This window comes from Pygocentrus nattereri, chromosome 16 (assembly GCF_015220715.1).
Source record: "Pygocentrus nattereri isolate fPygNat1 chromosome 16, fPygNat1.pri, whole genome shotgun sequence".
NCBI classification, from domain to species: domain Eukaryota; kingdom Metazoa; phylum Chordata; class Actinopteri; order Characiformes; family Serrasalmidae; genus Pygocentrus; species Pygocentrus nattereri.
Window position 1 is genome coordinate 11,681,702 of NC_051226.1, and position 21,723 is coordinate 11,703,424.

Here is a 21,723-nt window from a genome sequence, read left to right on the forward strand (position 1 = left end):
CAGAATATGCTTCTCACTTACACATTTCATTATGATGCCTGGATGGAGCTTGAAACATTTGTTCATACCTGACAGAGTTCAACTATTCACATCAGGGTTGGTTTGGCTCATATCTTTTCTCCAGGATTGGTCAGAACTTGTGTTGGGTTTGAATTTCATGTTTCATCAAATTTCTGGGTGTTTAAGCTTTTCTCCTTACTCTTTCTCACTACTTTATAAAGAGTTTATATCTTGGAAAAAAAACTAATTTTCCTTGCTTTTTTGAAATAAAACAGTTTGATGTAGTATTTACTCCATTAACCCCCCCCCCCAATCCCCCCCCCCCCCCCCCCCGGCTACATGATCCTTCCATGGAAATTAAGCTGCAGAAACAGCTGTTATGAATTCATTTTTTGTGATGTCACAAAATTAATTTACATAAATCTCACTGTTGTCGGGACATTTTTGTTGTTTTACAGTTTTTGACACAGTTTGAAAATGTCTGTTGTCCTTTATATTATGTAAACATTTCATGATGACTGGACCTAAAGAAACAGCTAAAAAAGTCTGGTTCCATTGACTTACATTAAAAGTAAAGTAAGTTTTTTCTTCTCCTGTAAAGTTACAATTTTGGATATACAAAGTTTTGTTCTGACGGCCGTGATATATTCATCTCTTCAGCGCAATGTAGTTTAGCCTCACTCATTCTCATTAAAGTTTTACTAGTGTTTCAGCCTTGACTGCTTTTTGATTGAGGCACAATATAGATTATCCAATCAGAACAGAGGTCATTTACAAATAGACTTAAAGGTACAGTAACAAAAACAGCTTGCTAAATTCTAAAGGATAAAAGAGGTATGAAAATGGATATGTATAAATGAATAATGACTGTTTTTTGGTAAATATAAGGATACAAATGTCAGAAGTGGACCTCAGGGAAATTTGTAGGTTATGGGTCCTTTAATCTGTCCATTCAGAAACCATCTGTAGCTGCTTTCACAATGTTATGCTAAAGCCTGTAAGGTGAGGTGTTACTGTATTGTTGTTTATTTTTTTTACTCTCCCTCTGAATCTACCGCTCATCTTCATCTGCTGATCCTGACCCGGCTGTGTTTGTTTCAGAAGACAGAAAACTTTTTGTGGGCATGCTGAACAAGCAGCAGTGTGAGGACGACGTGCGACGCCTGTTCGAATCCTTCGGCAGCATTGAGGAGTGCACCATCCTCAGAGGCCCTGACGGAAACAGCAAAGGTCAGCCACTGTGCTTGCTAATAAATACAGTTCCTCACATTACCACCCTCTCCTTTTCTCTCAGTGACAAAGCATATACTAATCATCACTTATTTTATCATTTATCTTTGTGCTCTTTTTGTGTAGAAGCTATTTAAAAATGATCAGACATTTGTATTTTTCACTCTCATTTGAAAGTTTCACTCTCATGACTGATGTTCACATCTTTGGAGGAATATTTTGGAGTGCTGCTGTGAATCTGTCATTTATGTGTGTGTGTGTGTTTGGTTTGGTCAGGTTGTGCATTTGTGAAGTACTCTTCTCATGCCGAGGCTCAGGCAGCCATCAGCGCACTACACGGCAGTCAGACCATGCCCGTACGTACCGCATACATTTCAGCAGTGATGGAAAGTGGGCTGGGTCTGTATTGAGTGTGTTTGTGTGGTTGTTCATTTCTGTGAATTTTCATGGCTAAAATATCCTGACTGTGTAATAAATAAACAGAGCGCCAGGCCTAACTTACAATGTCAGGATCACTGAGCAGTTATAACTTTGTAAAATTTGTAAAATACATTCTGATTAATGCCATCTTTACTGGATACACAAAAATGTGTTTTCCATTATACATTAGATGTTATTCTTCATTTTATTATTATTAATGAATACAAAGCTTCTGACCTCATGTCCAGATAAGGTATGAAAACAGACACTGTGTGTGTGTGTGTGTGTGTGTGTGTGTGTGTGTGTGTGTGTGTGTGTGTGTGTGTGTGTGTGTGTGTGTGTGTATCAGGGCGCCTCCTCCAGTCTGGTTGTGAAGTTTGCAGACACAGATAAAGAACGCACCATTCGACGCATGCAGCAGATGGCCGGTCAGATGGGCATCTTCAATCCTATGGCCCTGCAGTTTGGAGCGTATGGAGCCTACGCACAGGCAAGCTAGCTCTCTCTCTCTCTCTCTCTCTCTCTCTCTCTGTCTCTCTCTCTCTGTCTCACTGTTAACCACTCCAGTGTGTTTATATATTTCTAAAATAAAACATCCATTATTATTATTGTTATTGTCATTCTTTTTGCTGTTGTTGTTGTTGGTGGCGGTGGTAATAAAAAAATATAATAATAATAATAATAATAATAATAATAATAATAATACAATAAATTGTATTATATAATATATTGTATAATAGTATTTGTATATATTTTGATATTTTATTATGTCATGTACTCTTTAAAGAAATTCTTTGAGTGAACGCTTTAAAGCTTGGTTTGAGAATAGTGGTCCTCAGGGAGCCCCATACATTCTACATGTTCACTCCAACCCAGCTCATGTATAGGGATAGTAGCAAAATTATGGACAATCTTAGGGAACCTGAGGACCCTTTTGAGAACCATGTTTGAAAAGTGATTTGTAAGTGTGAAGAACCTTTTAAATGTTTTAAGAACCTTCACAAAATGTAAAAGTTCTATATCAATGTAAGAAATGTTTACATTATTGCGAGGTTCTTTAAAAGCTCTTCCAACTCACAGTTCATTTAGAAAAGTGGTTCTCTAAAGAAGAATTCACTGAAAGGTGAAAGAAGCAAAAATTGCTCTTCTACGGTATTGTGCAAAGAACCCTGCATGGCATTTTTTAGAAGTGTTTATTATATTATGTTATATTTTATTATATTATATTATATTATATTGGGATGTGTGCATTAGGTGCAGCAGCAGGCAGCATTGATGGCGTCTGTTGGACAGGGAGGTTATCTCAGTCCTATGGCTGCATTTGCTGCAGCTCAGATGCAGCACATGGCCACCATCAACGGCCTGCCCGGAGCACCGATGACCCCTACGTCAGGTCAGAAGAAAAGCCAGTACTCACATGCATGCAGAGCACACAATGTTTTCTGTTATCATTAAATGTAATCACTGAAATGTAATTTATGAATTTATTACACTTCTTTATTTTTCTCTGTATAACACACATTCATTAAAATAAAAATAATGAGCACTCATTAAATGCATTTTCTTTACTTCACAACCAATTAGCTTCTGCTTTTTAACAAACCAATTTCCACATCCGTAAATATTTTAGATTTTAACGATTAAGTTTAAAGTGTTGATTTCTTATTCTGGCTCTTTTTCACATGTTGCCTATATTACACAGCTTGTTTAATGAATGTATTTTTCACTTTAGAGTATTGTTGCATAATGATTATTTACAATGGCTTGAGGAACAGCACTTAGTAAAGTTATGTACTTTGCATTGAAAGTTCTGTGTAAACCAGAAAGAAAGAGAGATGTTAGTGTGTTAACTCTTAGCTATGTTCTCTCTTTTCTCATTCTCGTTCTCTCATTTTTTCCCCACTCTCAGGTGGAAGTACGCCCCCTGGCATCACTGCACCCACAGTGACCAGCATCCCCTCACCAATCAGCGTTAACGGCTTCACTGGCCTGCCCCCTCCTCAGGCCAACGGGCAGCCACCTGCAGAGGCAGTGTTCACTAACGGGATTCACCCCTACCCAGGTACCATTCTCCACCATGCACATCTGAATAAGTAACATATCATTACATCTACATTGGTGTCTATTTTACACCATTTCACCATTTGAAATCACCAGCTGCTCTTTAAACATTTCATGATGAATGGATATTTTTATGAAGCCACATTTTTCCATTATGAAATTTTGTTTAATAAGCTGAGGTATTGACACATTTAAAGAGAATTCCACCAATTATCACAGTTAAAATGTAAATTGTTCAAATGTAAATACTGATTCAGAGTGTTTTGATGTGAAAAATTCCCCCCTTGAGAAACTCACCAAGTCAGAAATGTTCACAGTGGTACTGATAGGGACGGGACATCTGAGGAGTTTAATGCCTCTAAAAGCTCCCTCACAGAAAGTTATTAGATTAAATCTTTATGAATACACGACCTGATGTCTGAGACATTGTTTCACAGTAGTATTGGGAAACACTTGGATTATAATGTATTTTTAAAATCTATTTATGATGGAGAGGCACCTGCAAGGTGATGTAAGGCATTACATTACCCAAAGAAAACTTATTTGTAACACTATTTTACCATCATCAACATTACAAATGAAAACTCGAGACACATATTGGTACACTGGTGGTTCTGAATAGTAAATAAAATGGCTATGTTTGTGTTGTAAACATCATGACATCTGGTTCCTATCACCACCGCTGTAAAGAAATCTGCCTCAGTAATTTTCTCTACAATTAAACATTTCACATCAAACCAGTCTCAACGACTTTGTTTACATAACAATGATTGAATTATTATTAATAGATTGTTTATAAAAGGAATTCTCCATTAATGAGATTACAGTCATAAATTTTACACATACTTTTTGCTTTATTATTAAGAACAATAAGTATTCTGTTTATTCTTTACATAATTCAGTGCATTTCTGTATTACAGAGGCAAAAATTCTTACTTTTCAATGTAAGTTAATGTAAAGAGGTTTTAGCCTTAGTGATCTTAGAGCATTTCTATTGGTCCATTCATCAATAAATTTTCATACACATAAAGGACAGTTGGTGAGTTGAAGTAATGTAGAAAAATGAAAACAGACAAAAATGGAGATACATGGGTTTGATTGGACAGCGATAGTATATTTCAGGGAACAATTACACAGAGAATACTGTGCTTCTTGATGTAAGACAAACATAAATCAACTTTGTTGTGTCAATATTGTCCACAGCAGTGAATCTCCTGTTTTTTGGGGTGATAAACAATCATGTTTCATTTAATCATTAAACTTTAGAAAGGATAGCACATCATAAAATGTGCGCTAGCCAAAGGTTTGGACACATTTACACATAGAACTGGTTTTCACTCAAAACTAAAAAGAATTGCTCCAGTCAGAAATCCTGGCCTTCCAAAAATTAGGGTTATATAGACTTCACCCTCCCTCAACTTTGGTTGATTGGTTGAAATGAATGACCACAATATTTCATTCATTGCAATTTAAGAAATCAAAATTGGTAGGAAGTTAGACGTCAGGCACTTCATGCTCTTGAAGCTCATTATTTGTATCTAATGAGGGAATTCATAAGCCAGCTGAAAATATAAGACCACTAAGTCCTCATTCTTTACCTACATCTAAATAACAAGCCTTAGGATGTAATAATCTTAAAGAGGATCTTAAAGAGAAACTCAAAATTTTTCTATATTTAAAAGATTAAAAATGAATTCAGAGTGATTTGGTGGGCAACATCCTGTTCTAGAGAAAACTGATATCCATGAAAAGGTTGAAAAATATTGTTCATAATTATTTTGAGTTGTTTGTTTTGCACATAAATTCATGTATGTGCATTGATTTGAAAGGTTAAAGTTGTCTTTGAGGCTTCAAGGTGTCAAAATGTCTTTGCCAACCCCCCACCAATTTTTTAAAATATTCATGTCTACCAAATGGTCGAGATGGCAATTTGTGGCATATATAGTGACTCAAAATGTGCTCTACCAAATGGTTGAGCATAACATTAAAGCATTAAGATGATAAAAACATGTCCAAACTTTTGACTGGTACCATGCTTTTGTTTTTGAACAGCATTTTTTGTCTTTCATTTTAGATACTAGTATCAATTAAAAAGAGGAAAACCTCAGTTTATCTAGAGTCGTTAACTGTACATACATTAAATTCATTCGATTTTTCTGGTTCTGAATCACTCCAGTTTATTTTTTCATGTAATGTAATTTGTTCTCTTATTTTGTAGAAGATCTCAAAGTTGTGCTTTCTTAAAGCTAAGCAGTTCAGACAGTATGATTGTAGTGCTGTAAGCTATAATCAGTCTCGTGTTACTGAGGCTGGTGGTCTTTCTTGCCCCCCGACTTGGTGCTGCAGAGAAAAGCAAATGTGTATGTTTCCTGGCTGTGTCTCAGTCCTGCAGGAGGTGGTTTTTAGGGAAGACTCGGAGAAGGGCGGCTTGGGCGTGGCTCAGCGGAGTTGTTTTGGTGTTCAGGGAAGCTGCTTCCTCTCTTCTCTCTCTGAAGGTATTGAATTATCAGCCTGTTGGTGTCCATCAGCTCACGTTCTGTTCTGTGTAGTGTGCTGTTGTGTTGTGTGATGGTGTTTGTATGTATTGGGCTGTGGGGGGTTTATGGAAGGAGGATCACAATAAAAGTGACTTTGTTTTGTGTTTGGGTCTTGTGTTGGTGTTGTAATTGAATAACGTTCGTTGTGTTGCTGTGTGGTCCATGCTTATAAGTAGGGCTGTCACTTTTGATTAGGTCCAGATAAGTTGTCAATTACTTTTGGCGATTAATCATATAATCAGTAATCATTCAAGAATTGAGTAATCAGAATAAAATTGAGCTTAGCCTTTTGTGTGTAGCCTTTCAAATGGCCTACATAATGGAAAAATGTATATTTCTTTGCTTTTTTAAATTGAAGAAGTCAATGTAATAAGTTAACATTGTTAGTTTCAAAATCTAATTCTCTTCCACAGTCCATATAGGGAAATGAAACTGCAAACATGGACTGTTTTAAAATCTTTATTCTACTTTCACATCAGCACATTTACATACATCTACCAATTCAGGCTACAGCAGTTTAGCCCCATCCATTAATGCTGAAGTTATAAGGAGTGTTTCAGCCTTTCTTTATGAGGCATACCATAGAACACCTGATCAGAACAGAGGTCATTTACATATACACTGTATGGACAAAAGTGTGTGGATACCTAGCTGTTACACCTATATGAGCTTGTTGGACATGCTATTCCAAAACCATGGATATTAATATGGAGATGACCCCCTCACCTATAACAGCCTCCACTCTTCTGGGAAAGCTTTCCACAAGTTTTTGGACTGTGTCTGTTGGAATTTGTACCCATTCATTCAAAAGCGTATTTATGAAGTCAGAATTGATATTGAATGAGAAGGTCTGGCTCACAATCAACTCTCCAAATCACCCCAAAGTTGTTCACTAAGGTTGAGGTCAGGGCTCTGTGCAGGACACTGGAGTTCAACAACTGGAGTTGGTCAAACCTTTTTATATATAGGTATTGGTCTGCTGGCCTCTCCAAACCCCAACCTCAATATTTAGGAGAGCTGATTCTTTTGGTCAAACAGTGTTACTGTAAATGGAAAAAATGAATTATGATTTTGGCACATGAACTTATCACTGCTATCAGAACAAAATCTCCAATTTTTTCATTTTTGAGTTTTTGACATAATTTGAAAATGCCTGTTGTGCTTTACATTGTGTGTGAAAATGAAATGCCCTAAAACGACTTGGAAAAATGTCTGGTTCTGGTCTGGACTGTAAAGTTGCCCTTTTGGAAATGCAAGGTTTTGTTCTAACAACAGTGACATGCAAATAGAAACAGTAAAATATAAGAAAAATGCAAATAAACAGGAGTGCTCATCAGACTCTGCCCTTTACTGTAGAAGAGAGATCAGTGGAGGAATTTAAATTAGGCATTATCAGGTAAACTGGCAACGCATCACTGTCAATTTGTCAAGAAGGTACAATTTAATCAATGTTTTTTAATCGAGTTTAATTGAGTAATCATTGCAGCCCTACTTATATGCATGCAAAGCACTGTGGTTCTTTTTTGTGCCTGTGATAGCTAGAACTGTTCTCACTGTGACATCACTAGAGCACTCTGCGTAACCATGCCTTTGATGAGACGTGTGACTGACAGCTCAACCGTCTTTAAATCCGCCAAATGAGCTCCACCTAAAAGTGGATAGGAGAGGATATTGCAGTCTACAGTGTTTAGGCTGTAAGAGCAGCGCTGTACTGAGCCGAATGAGGAGTGATATAGCGGTGCAGCAGGAGCGGCCGGCGTTTATTACAGCAGCAGCTCAGGGCTGATTGATGTGGAGCGTGGAGGTGTAGATCTATATTGTTCTCCGTGCACTCTCTCTGGCTGCCGATCCAGTGCTGTGGAAACTTTTGGCAGGGCTTGGGCCCTGTCCCACGGCTTAATTGTTTTGGGAGGATGGTGCGAGGGTAGGGGAAAAGAGGAGAGAGAGAGAGAGAGAGAGAGAGAGAGAGAGAGAGAGAGAGATGAACTCACTGACTCTGAGCTTCATGCCCACACAAATGCAGCCAGCGCTCTCTCCACAAAGTGCCTTTCACTTTCTGACCTGTCTATTACCTCTGTCTCTCTCTCTCTGTCTTGTTCTGTCTTTCTCTCTAGCCCAGAGTCCCACAGCAGCTGATCCTCTACAGCAGGCTTATGCAGGAGTCCAGCAGTATGCAGGTCTGTCACTCAGATAGTTTTATGTGCTGTGTGTGGGTGTGTGCATGCATGCTTACACTCAGTTTGCAGTAGTTGCCGAGTTTAAATGTACTGCAGTATGTCTGAGCAGTGAGTGTGATGACGGTGTTTGTTTTTGTACATTTTCAGGACAAACGTATCCTGACTTTGTAGAAAAAGAAGAGAAAATTAGGACTAACCTACAGGACCAACAAAATATCATGTAGACTTTGAAGATGTTTTTTTTTTAAAACCTAAAAAGCAAATGCATTTCTCTTAGGTAATATAGTTAAGGTTAGGTTTAGTTATAGAGTTAGGCTTTGAGAGACAGAGAGAGAGAGAGAGAGAGAGAGAGAGAGAGAGAGAGAGATAGATACAGAGAGAGAGAGAGAGAGAGAGAGAGAGAGAGAGAGAGAGAGAAAACACACTAATGCACAATTGCTGTTTTGAATTGCTTGAAGTTAATATAATGGGGACAAAATCACACAGAAAATGTGGCCTGTGCAAATGTTATGGCACAATTGATATATTTGAACATAATTTTTTTTATTTTATTATTATTATTTAATTATATATATATATATATATATATATATATATATAGTAATTTTTCAAGATGTTAAACTCAGCAAATGAATAGAATACTGCGCACTGAAATATGCATAAAAAGGATTGTCAACTTAATTTCACTTCAAAAAAGAAAATCAACAAAATGAAATTTGATAAGGGGTGATGGTTAAAAAAAAACGATTAGGTATTCAGATCTTAGATATTTACAGTGATGGGCAAGGCAGGCATGAATTGAGACAGCAGTTCAGTTCAGCTGTAGAAGTTTAGTTCAATCTTAGAAGTTGGCTGGTTGCTTTAACTAATTCTAATTACAAATTTAGACTTATCAGTCCATAAAATCTCGCTCCACATCTCAGATGTGTTCATAATCTAGTGAAAATTTTCTTCGCTTCTTTTCTCAATAGTGGCAAGAGTGGAGCTTGATTTTCTTCTCTCTCTGAGAGAAAAGCTTTAATTAATGTTTAGGGACAGTTTTGGTGGTCTTGCATGGTAGTTAGGAGTCCCATTTTCTCTGTATATTTGAATAATGTTTTGGCATTTGACTTTCCTCTTCGTTAGGCTAGTGGATAATACTGAATAACTTGTACTTAATGGTCATTTTGACTGGACATTTTAATTAATTACATCTTTATCTTTAATGCAGTGCTGTACATATAATTACAGATACTTACATACACATATGTAATACATATGGGGTGCATATTGTCACAAGAACAAAACCTTACCATGAATGTCTTTACAGGAATTCTTAACTTGATATTATTAAGTCATTTTGGACCATTTCTATTTGTCAATTCATGAAATTTTGACACAGTGCAAACTGCAACTGGTATTTTCGATTTATTTGACAAAAAAAGACAAAAAATTGACATATAAGGTTTTGTTCAGAGTGTTCCAATATGACTCTGTGTCCTGACTTTGTATGAAAACAAAGCACTCTGTGTGTATGTTTAAATGTATATTCTGACACACTGGCATATGTGTGTGTCTCAGCAGCCTACCCAGCTGCATATGGACAGATCAGCCAGGCCTTTCCACAGCCTCCTCCCATTATCCCCCAGCAACAGAGAGAAGGTGAGGCTGCGTCTGTTACTGAACGGTTACTGCTGGGACAACTCTGTCTTAACATGTCATTTGAGGATATTCTATTGGCTAATCTGCCCATTAGACACTCAAGTGTGTTTTTTACCCGTCTTTAGAAGATCACAGTCTTTTCAGTTAGACTGACTCAGACTAAAGCACAGTTTCAACAGGATATACCATTTGTATTTGTGTACTGCAACTTTACAGTAACAGTGGCTTTGAATTAAGCCTTGCACTGCACATAATCTAGTGGTAATATTTTTATCGACTGGGCATCAACCAGGTTTTTGATGCCGCACATTTATCTAGGTGCTTGTGACTTCGCTTCCCTCCAGTGGCTGCCACAGTAAAATAAAATAAAATAAAAATATTTTGGTTTATGTATTAAGGCATTAATCACTTTATCAGTTCAAAATATCAACCCGGCTTCATCTCATATATGGCAAAGGAAGCTTGTCCCTGATAACAGTACCGATGGACATGAACTAAGCTCCTCAAACATGTTTTGGTGCACTCACAGAACTGATGAGTAAAGTTGCTGCTGATCAGTTTCAGTTCTTGATCTATTGGAACCACTGCTTCCAAACAGTATTGCCATGGCAACTGATGATAACAGCACAAATAATACTAGTGGCATTAATAATAACAATAAAGTAAAAAAATTGTATTTTTATATTTATATATAAAGTATTTTTAGTATTTACATTTCTGCATCATCAGCAGTCACCTCAGTACTGGTTTAATAGCAGTTGAATACTGAATATTAAGTGAAATTAATAAAAATGAAAATATAAATAAATAAAATAAATTTAAAAAATCATCTGTGATGGTTTTAGGCAAGTTACATTGAGACCCACTCTTATTCACTGTCTCTTGGTCTGCAAATGCTGCAGCAACAGCCCAGATAGCAAGCATATATTGGGAACCTGGTTTGACAAGTTCGGCACCCCGCTGACGGTTTGCCACTGCTGGTCCACCCTCGGACCACCCAGATTACTGTCCAGAATGCAAGCTCTGCCTAGTTTTAATTTCTATTTTGGAAAATACAATAAGACAAATAATACAACATCTGAGAAAAAAATAATGACTAGGCCTAATTTAAAGTGATTTTATAGAAAATGTTATTACTGACACTGTGCTAGATTTAAATGATTTACTAAACTAATTTACAGAGTATAACTAAAGACAGGAAAGAAGGAAAATAAGTAAAGGAAGGAAGGGAAATAAATAAATTGGACTGTGAGAAGAATATACGATGATAAGTGGAATTTTTGTCCATTACTCTGTTTGACCATCTCTGGGCTGCCCAGAAAAAAACAGTGGACCACCAGCTTCCACTATCCTCTTGCTATTTAGGGAGGTCCAGTATTTGATCACAATTTTTTTTATCTTCCTGTAATTGGGTAAATTCTGGGATTAGATTTTTTTTAGGAATTATGTTCTAGTATTTTTCACAGGGTAGCAGAACGTGTGGCTACACTCTGGTCACTTCAAGCTGGAAAGCTTCTGTATTACAGTGAGATTTAGTCTAATTTCTGCTTTTATGTCTTTTCTGCCCTTCCCATCTCTTTATCCTCCCACTTTCTCTATTTTCTCTCTTTTACTGTCCCTTCCTCTCTCTGTCTCTCTCTCTCTCTGTCTCTAGGGCCGGAGGGTTGTAACCTGTTCATCTACCACCTCCCTCAGGAGTTTGGGGATGGCGAGCTGATGCAGATGTTCCTGCCTTTCGGTAATGTCATCTCCTCCAAAGTGTTTGTGGATCGGGCGACAAACCAAAGTAAATGCTTTGGTGGGTAATAATGATAAAACACCTGTAAAGATTACTATCATTTTTATTCTCTCACTATTAATGTTTTTACCTCATTTTTCTACCACAGCGAAGCTTTTTGGAAATATGAAAGAGGCAAAAAAAAAAAAACACAGAAGACTCATGTGAGGACAGAGGATAGTGCCTTTTGCTGGGTGATCAGTGAGGGACATTAGACTGGAAGGGGAATTTGCTGAGGGATGCGAGATGTGTTTGATGTGTCCTACTTGTGACGAAAATGAGGCTCTGTATTCTAATTAATACTATCTCCAGCTCCAGTGGGTTCCTCACTTATCAGAGGCAGTATATGCATGAATGAACACAGTGCTGTTTGATTTGAACTTAATATAAAGCTCTGTAGTTAGTGGGAAGCAGTTGAAAGGCTTCACTGGGACGTGAAGTGTTGAAATGCTGACCTAGCTGAAATGACTGAAGTCACTCAAAACTGGAAGACTGAAGGAAGAACATGCTTTTAGCTCTGAAGCTCTGCAGTGATAGAGTAGCCATAAAGCCATTATATCATTTCAGTCAAAATTACAGATACAGGTTTAAAACTGTAGATCTAGCTTTCATTTTGTTGATTTAATACATTTTTTTCATTTTCTAAGGATAGTGACATTTTCTGCTGAGCCATATTGTATTTAGATAAATATGTCAAAATATTTGCAAAACCAGTATAAGCTATGCACTTACATATAAATCCAGCATGTTTGTTAGTTCTGAGATGTTGACCTAGCACGCTGTTGACCTAGCCATGTACTGATACACTCTCAACAAACAGGAGTGATGGCAGTTCTTAAAAGTCATAAAAAAGCTATTAATACATAAGTCTAGATCACTCCAAGATCATAGAAGTCTTAAGATTCTTGCAATAACTGCAACCCCAACAATCAAACCTAAACTCTAATACCAATCAATGATCCTAACCCTAACCTCAAAGTCTCCTAAACCCAGTCTCCCAACCTGTAATCTACCCAAAACCCTGTCCTACACCCTAACACCAACCATCAAAACGCCAATCACAAACACTACCACTGATCCAAAACCCCAATCTAAAAATAACTCAGATCCCCAATGCTAACTCTAACCTTAATCCCAAACCCCAAAACCCAGTCTCCCAACCTCTAATTCCCCAAAACCCAGTCCTAAACCCTAACACAAACCCCCCAAACCCCAGTCACAAACAATGATACTGGTTCCCAAACCACAATCTGAAACCCTAATACCAATCCCAACCCTAAACAAAATCCTCAATCCGAATTTTCTTAACCCAGTCTCCCAACATCTAATCCCCCAAACCCAGTCCTAAACCCTAACACCAATCCCCAAAACCCTAATCCTAAACCATAACACCAATCCCCATATGCATATGCCCCCCTAAAAACTTCTCTTCCAACCCCAATTCCCATCCACAAACCAAATCCCAGTCCCACAGCAATCAGTCCAAAACCGAATCCCCAGACTTCTGAACTCCATTCCAGCCATAACCACAAAACCGTCAACCCCAAATTCTCACCCAAATATCAACCCCAACCTTCAAATCTCAACCCCACCACTTACAACCCAAATTTCCCACCAAATATCCAACGGCTCTTAGATTGGACCTGTTTTCATTGACCTTGCCAAAGGGTGTGTGCTTTTACTAAAGCTGCAATCTCTGTAAATCCATTAGTTTTGTGATTGTGTTCTTACTTTCAGAGCAGAGATGCACTGCACAGCTCTTAACCATGCCAAGTTTCTTTGAAGTATGCCCTTCAAAATTTATTTATCATTGATTTGTTCCTAGTTTTAGCCACCTCTGAAACTCATATTGCAACAAATGAGGATGTTCTGAACAAAGCTAAGAAAAGATATCATATAAAAGTAATGAAGAAGGCCATATGAATAGTCAATTGCTAAAGTTGGACATAGTCACTAGTCTCCATACTATGCGTCACCAGTTTGTAAAAGCCCTGGATGACACACAGATTTGACACACAGACAGGAAAGAGATTTAGAGCAGTAGAAGGTTAACTGAATATTTGGTTTGCAGGGTTGCATGTTGCTGTATTGTTGGATATTGATGATTGTGTACGCTGTTGTGATGTATGGATTGATTTTGTGCATATAGCTGTTAAATGTTGAATATGTTTCTCCTGAGGTCATGTAACTCAAGTAACTTTGTGTTTGACACTTCTCTCTTTCTTTGTTTCACCTCTTCACCCGCTCACTGTGTCATGGATGTGATGGCTCATCATATAAACCATTTTCTCTGTTTTCTCACCTTTTTTCTCCACTGTTTGATTTTGTTTTTCCTGTTGTTGTTTATCCTAATCATTTCAATTATGTCAACTCAACATTTTGTGTGTCATTCCATTCTCTTGCCCTCTTCTCTGGTTCTCCGGGTGGTAACCTGTTGTCCTTTGTCTCCATCCCTCCGTCCACTCTCCCTTACTTCCTACTCATCTGCAGGCTTTGTGAGCTTCGATAACCCGGGCAGTGCCCAGGCTGCCATCCAGTCCATGAATGGCTTCCAGATCGGCATGAAGAGACTCAAAGTGCAGCTCAAGAGGCCAAAGGATGCCAACCGCCCATATTAGCCCCACCCCCACATGACCCTCACCCTGGGGGTGAAGGCCACTGCAGCACACAGGGAACAACAGGTCAGAGAGAAGGACATATGTCCTTATGCTTGCACTACATGTAGTTAACAGAGCAGCAGTGGCATACACATTACTTTAACACATTTCACATGTATGCCAGTAATAATAATATGTCTATAAAAAACATGTCAATGCTGTCGGAACAAAACCTTGCATCTTGATTTTTGTCGTTTTTCAGTTTTTAGCATAATTTGAAAATGCCTTCTGCCCTTTACACTGTGTGTAGGATTTAATGATGAATGGACAAAAAGAAATGGACAAAAAGAAATTGGAAAAAAGTCTGGTTCCGTTGACTTTGACATTAAATGCAAAGTATGTTTTTTCCTTCTCCTGTACAGTTACCATATTGGAGATACAAGGTTTTGTTCCAACAGCAGCGATATTTACCTTTCATGGTCACACCTAAAGAAGTGATTTGATAAGAACTATATGATCCAAAGAATTATATACAATTGGGGCTGTGGAAATTAACACATAAATGACATGTTAATGTGGTAAATTATGTGCTAATTTTTTATGGCATTAATGTGTTACCCAAGTTTAACCCTTTGAACTGCCTGTAGTAGAACAGGCTGAAGCCCAGCTGTTCGAGCACTGTATGTTGCTATGATAGAAACCATGACTTTAACCCTCACATTCAAATAAAGCTTTTCAAGTGGCACCTTCAGTGCCTTCAGCATACTATGTTAAATGGTGATCATAGAAATCCTGTGGATAAATGAACAAGCAGCAAATTAATGAAGGCAACAATAGAAAGTGGAAAGCTCCAGTTCCACTCAAGAACCTACACTGTAACAAGAATACACAAGCTGCATGAACAACAATGAGAGGCTTCAATCACAGAGTTAACTGTACATGTTATATAAATGTGGTTACTAAAACTGGTCTAGGAGATTGACTTTCCTTTTCCAACTGCAATCTGCCACACCTGCTAAATAAGCTGCTCAGAAATCTTAGATAGGCTGGATCAGATGCAAGTTAGTGTTAGATAAGGGAGAAGCAGAATGTAAAATGCAGGTCAAACCTAAACTCCACGGAAAAGTAGCAGTGATGTACTCGAGGTATGAAATACAGGGGTCCTGGGGAAGACAAGACTCCCTGTATTTCATACCTGAGGAATCCAGAACCCTTCAATTAACATCTTTGACCCCTTGAATGTCTCAAAATTTAGAGAAAGGTCATTGTTTACCTGCTTCACCCACAACTGCCATGCATCTGTCTTTGGTACGCTTAACTAACTAGACATGCAGCAATGCTTTTCTCAGGGTAGTTCTGTAGCAAGGTTCACCCAGTGGGTCCTTCATAACTGTGATACCTTTGAAATACTTTACAATATGTTGTATCATATTTGTAAATCTGAAAAGTTGCTTAATTTGCTAAAAGATTGTTAGAAGAGTGAATTATTAATCATTTCCCAAACTGAAGACAAACAGATGTGTAAGATTTCAGTTAATGTGTGAAAGAGGGCATTAATAAACTATATAAGAGTATTTCCAAAAGAACAACTGTAAAACCAGACATTTCTCTGCCATTGAAGCTGCATCAGCATCACTATAGTGAGTGAGTTAGCAGCCAGCCTACGCTAGAGTAGCCAGCCAACATTAAAGTTTGCACATTTTTACATAATTTATATTGATTAATGGACCAACATAAATAGTCCAAACTTGAAGCTTCTTTCTCCTTCTTACCATTTTGGGACATATAGCATCTAACACGAAAAAATCTACTTGAGAAGCTATGCATATAAAAATATATAATTCAATTTATTATTAATTCAAACGGCTGTATATAGTAAATATAATCAAAATAATCAACTTCAAAAGTCATGTGTTTACTCCATTTTAAACAGCACCTAGCCTTCTACACTGTGCACACATTTTGTCTGAATGGACCAATAGAAACAGTCAAAATTTGTTTCCCTCTTTTATAAAGTTTCCATGTCAGAAGTGCATGGTTTTGCTACAACATTAAGAGACCCTTATTAGTCCCACAACGGGGAAATTTCACCTCCGCATTTAACCCATCCATGAAGTGAAACACCACATACACACTAGTGAGCACACACACACTAGGGGGCAGTGAGCACACTTGCCCGGAGCGGTGTGCAGCCCAATCCGCAGCGCCCGGGGAGCAGTGGGGGGTTAGGTGTCTTGCTCAAGGACACCTCAGTCATGTGCTGTCGGCTCTGGGGATCGAACCGGCGACCTTCCGGTCACAAGGCTGGATCCCTAACCTCCAGCCCACGACTGCCCCATATATGTAGTATCTAACATGAAAAAAGTTACTTGAGAAGTAATGCATAAGAAATCTAGAATCCAAGCTATTATATGTAGTATATAACTATAGCTAGTAAGAGGGCAGCTGTGTGTGAAGCACTTCTTCCTTTCTCTGATAATGTTCTCTCTAGAGCAGTGATGGGAATAAGATTACTCCTCTCTGTGGTGTACATGTATCTATCTCGCTCTCTTTCTCTCCCTGTCTCTCAAACCCTCATCTAAATGATGATGGAGAATCAATGCTGTGTCATTAATTTACCCTACTGATGCCTTTAACTGGGCCGAGTTATTACCTACTTACACAGCTAGTGAGGCATCCCAGGCTGTGTTCTGCTGCAGTGCTGCAATAGACCTCACAGTATGGCTCTCGCAAAAGGGCCTAAAAGGCCCGACTTATCAAACAGCCTCTGTCTGTTCTGCTCAATAACCACAGCAACTTAAAAGTTCCTCATCTTCCAGGCATCGAAAGAACGCGTGATCGATTTACACTGCTTTTATGTTTCTTTTGTAGGTTTTGTAGAGTTGGAACACATGCTGACAACATGAGTAACGTTAACGAAACACAAAAGAAACTCAAAAGGACAAAGGGGGCGAAGCGGCTGGGTTGGACGTGCAGTGATAAGTGTGTCGGACATGTGAGGAGGCCACGGGCGCTTGACACACCACCACCACCACAAAGCTCAGTGGACCTTTAGGACCTCAGTGGACACTCAGGACAGCCGCCGCGTTCTGCAACCATATTGGACTCCCTTTCTGAGTCTCCGCAGCCTGCCTGATCATAGGAACCCTTCTCATATAGAACCACATGGAAGATCATACAGGAAAAAAAAAAGAACAAAGCATCTACAACTAAAAAAAAAACAATGTAAGCCCTTTGGAAGAGCCTCAGAAGAAACTGAGTCCAAGAACAAGGCATTAAAGAGAATAAAAAAAAAAAAAAAAAACACTTTTGAAATCAAGAACTTTTAGGGGTGGGGGGATTATGTAATAAGGGACTTGTCTTTGAAGAAACTTTTTAAAAGAAACTGTTTTAGAGATTAAAAACCACCAACAACAAACTTTTTGGAAGAGAGAAAACTTTTGGAAGGATGTGACACTTCAGGACACAAAGCTTGCTGTGGTTGCGGGATGGCCATCTTTAACTCGGAGTGCCTGTCCATTTCCGGGGGGGACAGCTGCCACAAACAGCCGCAGCTGCAGTCCCCCTGGGAGGCTTATCTGTCATTCCTTAGTTGTGTAGGGACCAAAAGACCAAACCTTTTTAATGATAACGACAAAAAAGAAGGAAAAACAAAACAAAACAGAGACTCGTAGCTGTAACATACTCAGACCACTGCATCTCTTTTGCTGTGCCAATTGGTTTAAAAGAGCTGCATTTACGAAAAGAAAAGAAAAAAAACAAAAACAGAGATATGTATAAGTAGAATATATATGAATATATGTATAAATGCATACATATAGATTGCTGATATGCTTTTGAATACTGGCAAAACTATTTCAGACGGCCCACGAAGGTCGCTCACTTCGCTAGTTTACAATTATTCGAGGTGAAAAAGAAAAAAAAAAGTTTATTTTTCTTTCTTCTTCTTGTTTCTGTGTGCAGTAGGATGAAGGGTGCATGGGGGGCGGAAGGGTTGTCCCGTATCGCAGCCTTACCTTTTCTAACTGGACATCTCGACCTTGTAGTTAAGAAAGAACCATGAGCTATACAAACCTGTTTATATTTACCGTACATATAATAATATGTATATGTATTGCAAAACATTGGAAGAATATGTATTCATATATGCGCCCAGCGTGTATATATATGGATACATATGATATTAATTCCAAACTCATATATGTATTTATATGCATATATTTTATATGTGTGTATATATAGAACCAGCTATTCAATACGTAGAAACTGTAATTTTTTTGTAGATTTTAGCTGGAGTTTGAACTCACTGCTCTGCTTGGACTTGGGGAAAAAGTCTCATATCTGGCAGCTCCCGAAACTGCAGGCATTCCTCTTTCTGAAAGAAAAAAAAACAACTTGTATGCCAACACACACATATATACACATATTTACACGCACACTCAGACCTACGCACGCAGCAAAGGCGTGTTATCGACAGATGTGTGTGTGTATATATATATATATATATATATATATATATATATATATATATATATATATATATATATATATATATATACACACATACACATATGTATGTGCATAAATATGCTACTGAAGAATGCAAAAAGGCCTCCTCTCATCCGAGAGCTTAAAGAAGAAATCAGGACCATTTCCACACAGAAGTCGACGTATTTGCCTCTCCGTCTGCTTCCGGTGTACTCTGCAAACATGCACACCTTCTGTACGATATTACAAACCCACAAGAATATATACACAGTGCTGACAGCTGGCTTTTAACTTGGGCGCTTTGGCTCTCCTGGGTTAGTTGCATGTAGCGTTGGGTCGTCGTTCGCAGGCTCAGGCGCGCCTGCGCGGCAGACATTAGTACTGTGCTGTGAACACTGCTAGCCGCCATTCATTATGATGATGTCAAACTCGCAGAGGCACCGCTCTTTCTCGAACCTTACAGTTACTGCAAGTAAGCCTTCAAAATATCCGTCAACACGTCCGCCATCTGCTCCAGCGTACCCGCTCTCGACCTGAGGGACATTTCGCTTAGGGTTACAATTACGTGGGCATTATGTACATGTTTTGCAAAGGTATCGTTTGAATCTACATCTACAGTGTGTTTACAAGTGCTGCTCGAAGAGCTCAAATGTATTTTGCTAGGATAGTTTTTGCTTGGTACTAGGGCTAAGGTCGGGGGTTTGAGTTTTGAATTTCTAGATTATTGCTAATTAGAAGGTACGAAGCCTTTATGATTTCCATGCTTTGCATTGAACTGCTGTATTATACGGATGACGATATTGTAAATAGTAATCTTGGAACCGGTTGAAATCACTTTACGGCTCCAGTAAAGTGTCTGTACAGTGGCAATAGAGTAACCGAACACGCTTCATTTTGGAAGGGACTCCAGAACTCCTGCAGACAGTCTCCAAGAATGTTGCATTCCACATTCCAGACCTCTCCGACATACGCTCATTCAGGTACACCAAGAAAGCTCGCTAGAACTCAACACATAGCCTACCTTGCCTCATCTCTGCACGTCTTCTCTCATTGCGTCTCACATTCCTGCAGACTAGGCTATCCTCGTCCCTCTCGCCCTGTCCTAGCTGTCTTCTCCCGTCCGTGCGACGTTTCGCCTTCGTTATCCGCATCCATGCGACGTTTCAGCTACAATTGTTTACATGATCTGAAAATGTATGGTTGATAACTACCAAGAAACAGAGAAGAGGTTTTATTATATATATAAATATATACAGAAACTAATGAATATACTGTAAATTGTTCTTTTCTCTTCTCCTTTATTCCTTTCTTCTTATTTTTGCCTCTGTATATAGGTTTGCATATTTTATAGGACTTTTACTTCTATCTACAAGGACTGGATGATTATGAAACTTTACATTTTGAGTTAATGAAAAAAAGGGTTAAGAAAAAAAAAACACAATCTGGTGATGAACTAAACCAGGTGAACAGTAGTCGTCATTAGCATGGTTAGCGAGTAAAGAAGTCGAGGGGGGCATCGAATTCAACTGAAAAACAAACGGACATGCATCGTAATCTGAAGTGCTGCCAACATGTTTATTTATTTGTCTATTTATTCCACAGAAATGAGTTTTTCTTATTTATTTTATTTTTTTGCAATTTATCACAGAGTTTTCCCCCCATTGTTTTATTTTCATTTTTGTGGTTAGTTATGAACCATAGAGTATGTGTTTGTCATTTCAAATGAAGCCATTTTTAAATATCTATTTTTTTACATGTTTTATATTGTGGGACACAATGGATCAATGCTATTGGCAGAGTCAGGGTCTACAACCAATCTCTTCTTGAGAATGTAGAACATGCTTACGATAGATGTTGCATTTCTGCTGTTCGAACCGTCTACTGTTCTGATCATCCCGCTGTTCCGAGATCTGCTTTAGGCTTTTCTCATGTGCGTAATTTCACTGGAAAAACAAACAAAACAAAAACTGCACTAATCCATCCGTCATCTCAGCCGCTCAGACTGCAGATCCATTCCTCATCAGATTTAGAAGAATATCCAAACAACGGTCTGAAGTACAAGGGAGTAGCAATGGGAGGAGTACACAGTTCTGAAACATGGGGGGGGCAATATTTCAGACGTTTTGAGCACAGTCGAGGGTGCTGGGTGTCATGTTGTGGATTATTGCCAAGTCGATCACAATGAGAGAGAGCTATTAGCAGTCGGAGTGCTTTAACTGCTCCTGCCCGGTACCTCTGAAGTGCGCATTTCTCTGCTCCCTGGACTCTCGTTTTGTAATTTTACTGAATGATGCGTCTCAGCTTAGCCCGATAATAAAGCACAGTCTAGAATAAACCAGCGTTATGCCTCCCCGATTTCCTGCTGTGTCTTTACACAAGCCTTTTTATGTGTTGTTTTATTTCTCTGTTCTTTTCATGGGTTGGTGGCTCTACTGATGTAGACAGAAGCCACTTCAAATGAAGGGACTGCACAAGAGCAATGCGTGTTAGGCTGCATCACAGAATCTTCACTAAGCTTATGATCAAATTCAACAAAAGGCTCATATGGCCCACTAAAGCTAGGGTTTATCCACCACACGAGCTGGGAATATAGTTTGCACTTTTCATATGTGAACATTGCACCCAGCTGAGTTATGAAGGCAAGTCATTATTTTAAAAAATGTACCATTTTTATGTTCTTGCAAAAAGCCTGACTTCTAGCCAGCTTTAGAAATGACAACAAATGGGGTGACACTTTTCTGAAACAAGTAGGAAATTTGCCAGTAAATAATTATTACTACTTTAGGTGCCACTTC

The 21,723-nt window shown here is 38.5% G+C and overlaps 1 protein-coding gene across 6 annotated transcripts in view; it reads left to right on the forward strand.

Annotated features, from left to right (window-relative positions):
* The window catches only part of celf4 (CUGBP, Elav-like family member 4), a 116,693-nt gene extending 98,998 nt beyond the window's left edge, over positions 1 to 17,695 (forward strand). For 2 of the 6 annotated variants that reach the window (XM_017714979.2, XM_017714988.2), the window contains 11 exons: positions 1,102 to 1,230; positions 1,507 to 1,586; positions 2,000 to 2,140; positions 2,905 to 3,043; positions 3,560 to 3,712; positions 6,096 to 6,206; positions 8,363 to 8,425; positions 9,986 to 10,066; positions 11,721 to 11,864; positions 14,334 to 14,524; positions 17,312 to 17,695. In XM_017714979.2, the coding sequence (XP_017570468.1) occupies positions 1,102 to 1,230; positions 1,507 to 1,586; positions 2,000 to 2,140; positions 2,905 to 3,043; positions 3,560 to 3,712; positions 6,096 to 6,206; positions 8,363 to 8,425; positions 9,986 to 10,066; positions 11,721 to 11,864; positions 14,334 to 14,461 (1,169 nt within the window). In that variant the 3' untranslated portion in view covers positions 14,462 to 14,524; positions 17,312 to 17,695. The remainder of the gene's footprint in view (positions 1 to 1,101; positions 1,231 to 1,506; positions 1,587 to 1,999; positions 2,141 to 2,904; positions 3,044 to 3,559; positions 3,713 to 6,095; positions 6,207 to 8,362; positions 8,426 to 9,985; positions 10,067 to 11,720; positions 11,865 to 14,333; positions 14,525 to 17,311) is intronic. The other 4 variants (XM_037545981.1, XM_017715015.2, XM_017715005.2 and 1 more) reach the window with 4 other exon arrangements.
* Positions 17,696 to 21,723: the final 4,028 nt, after the last annotated feature.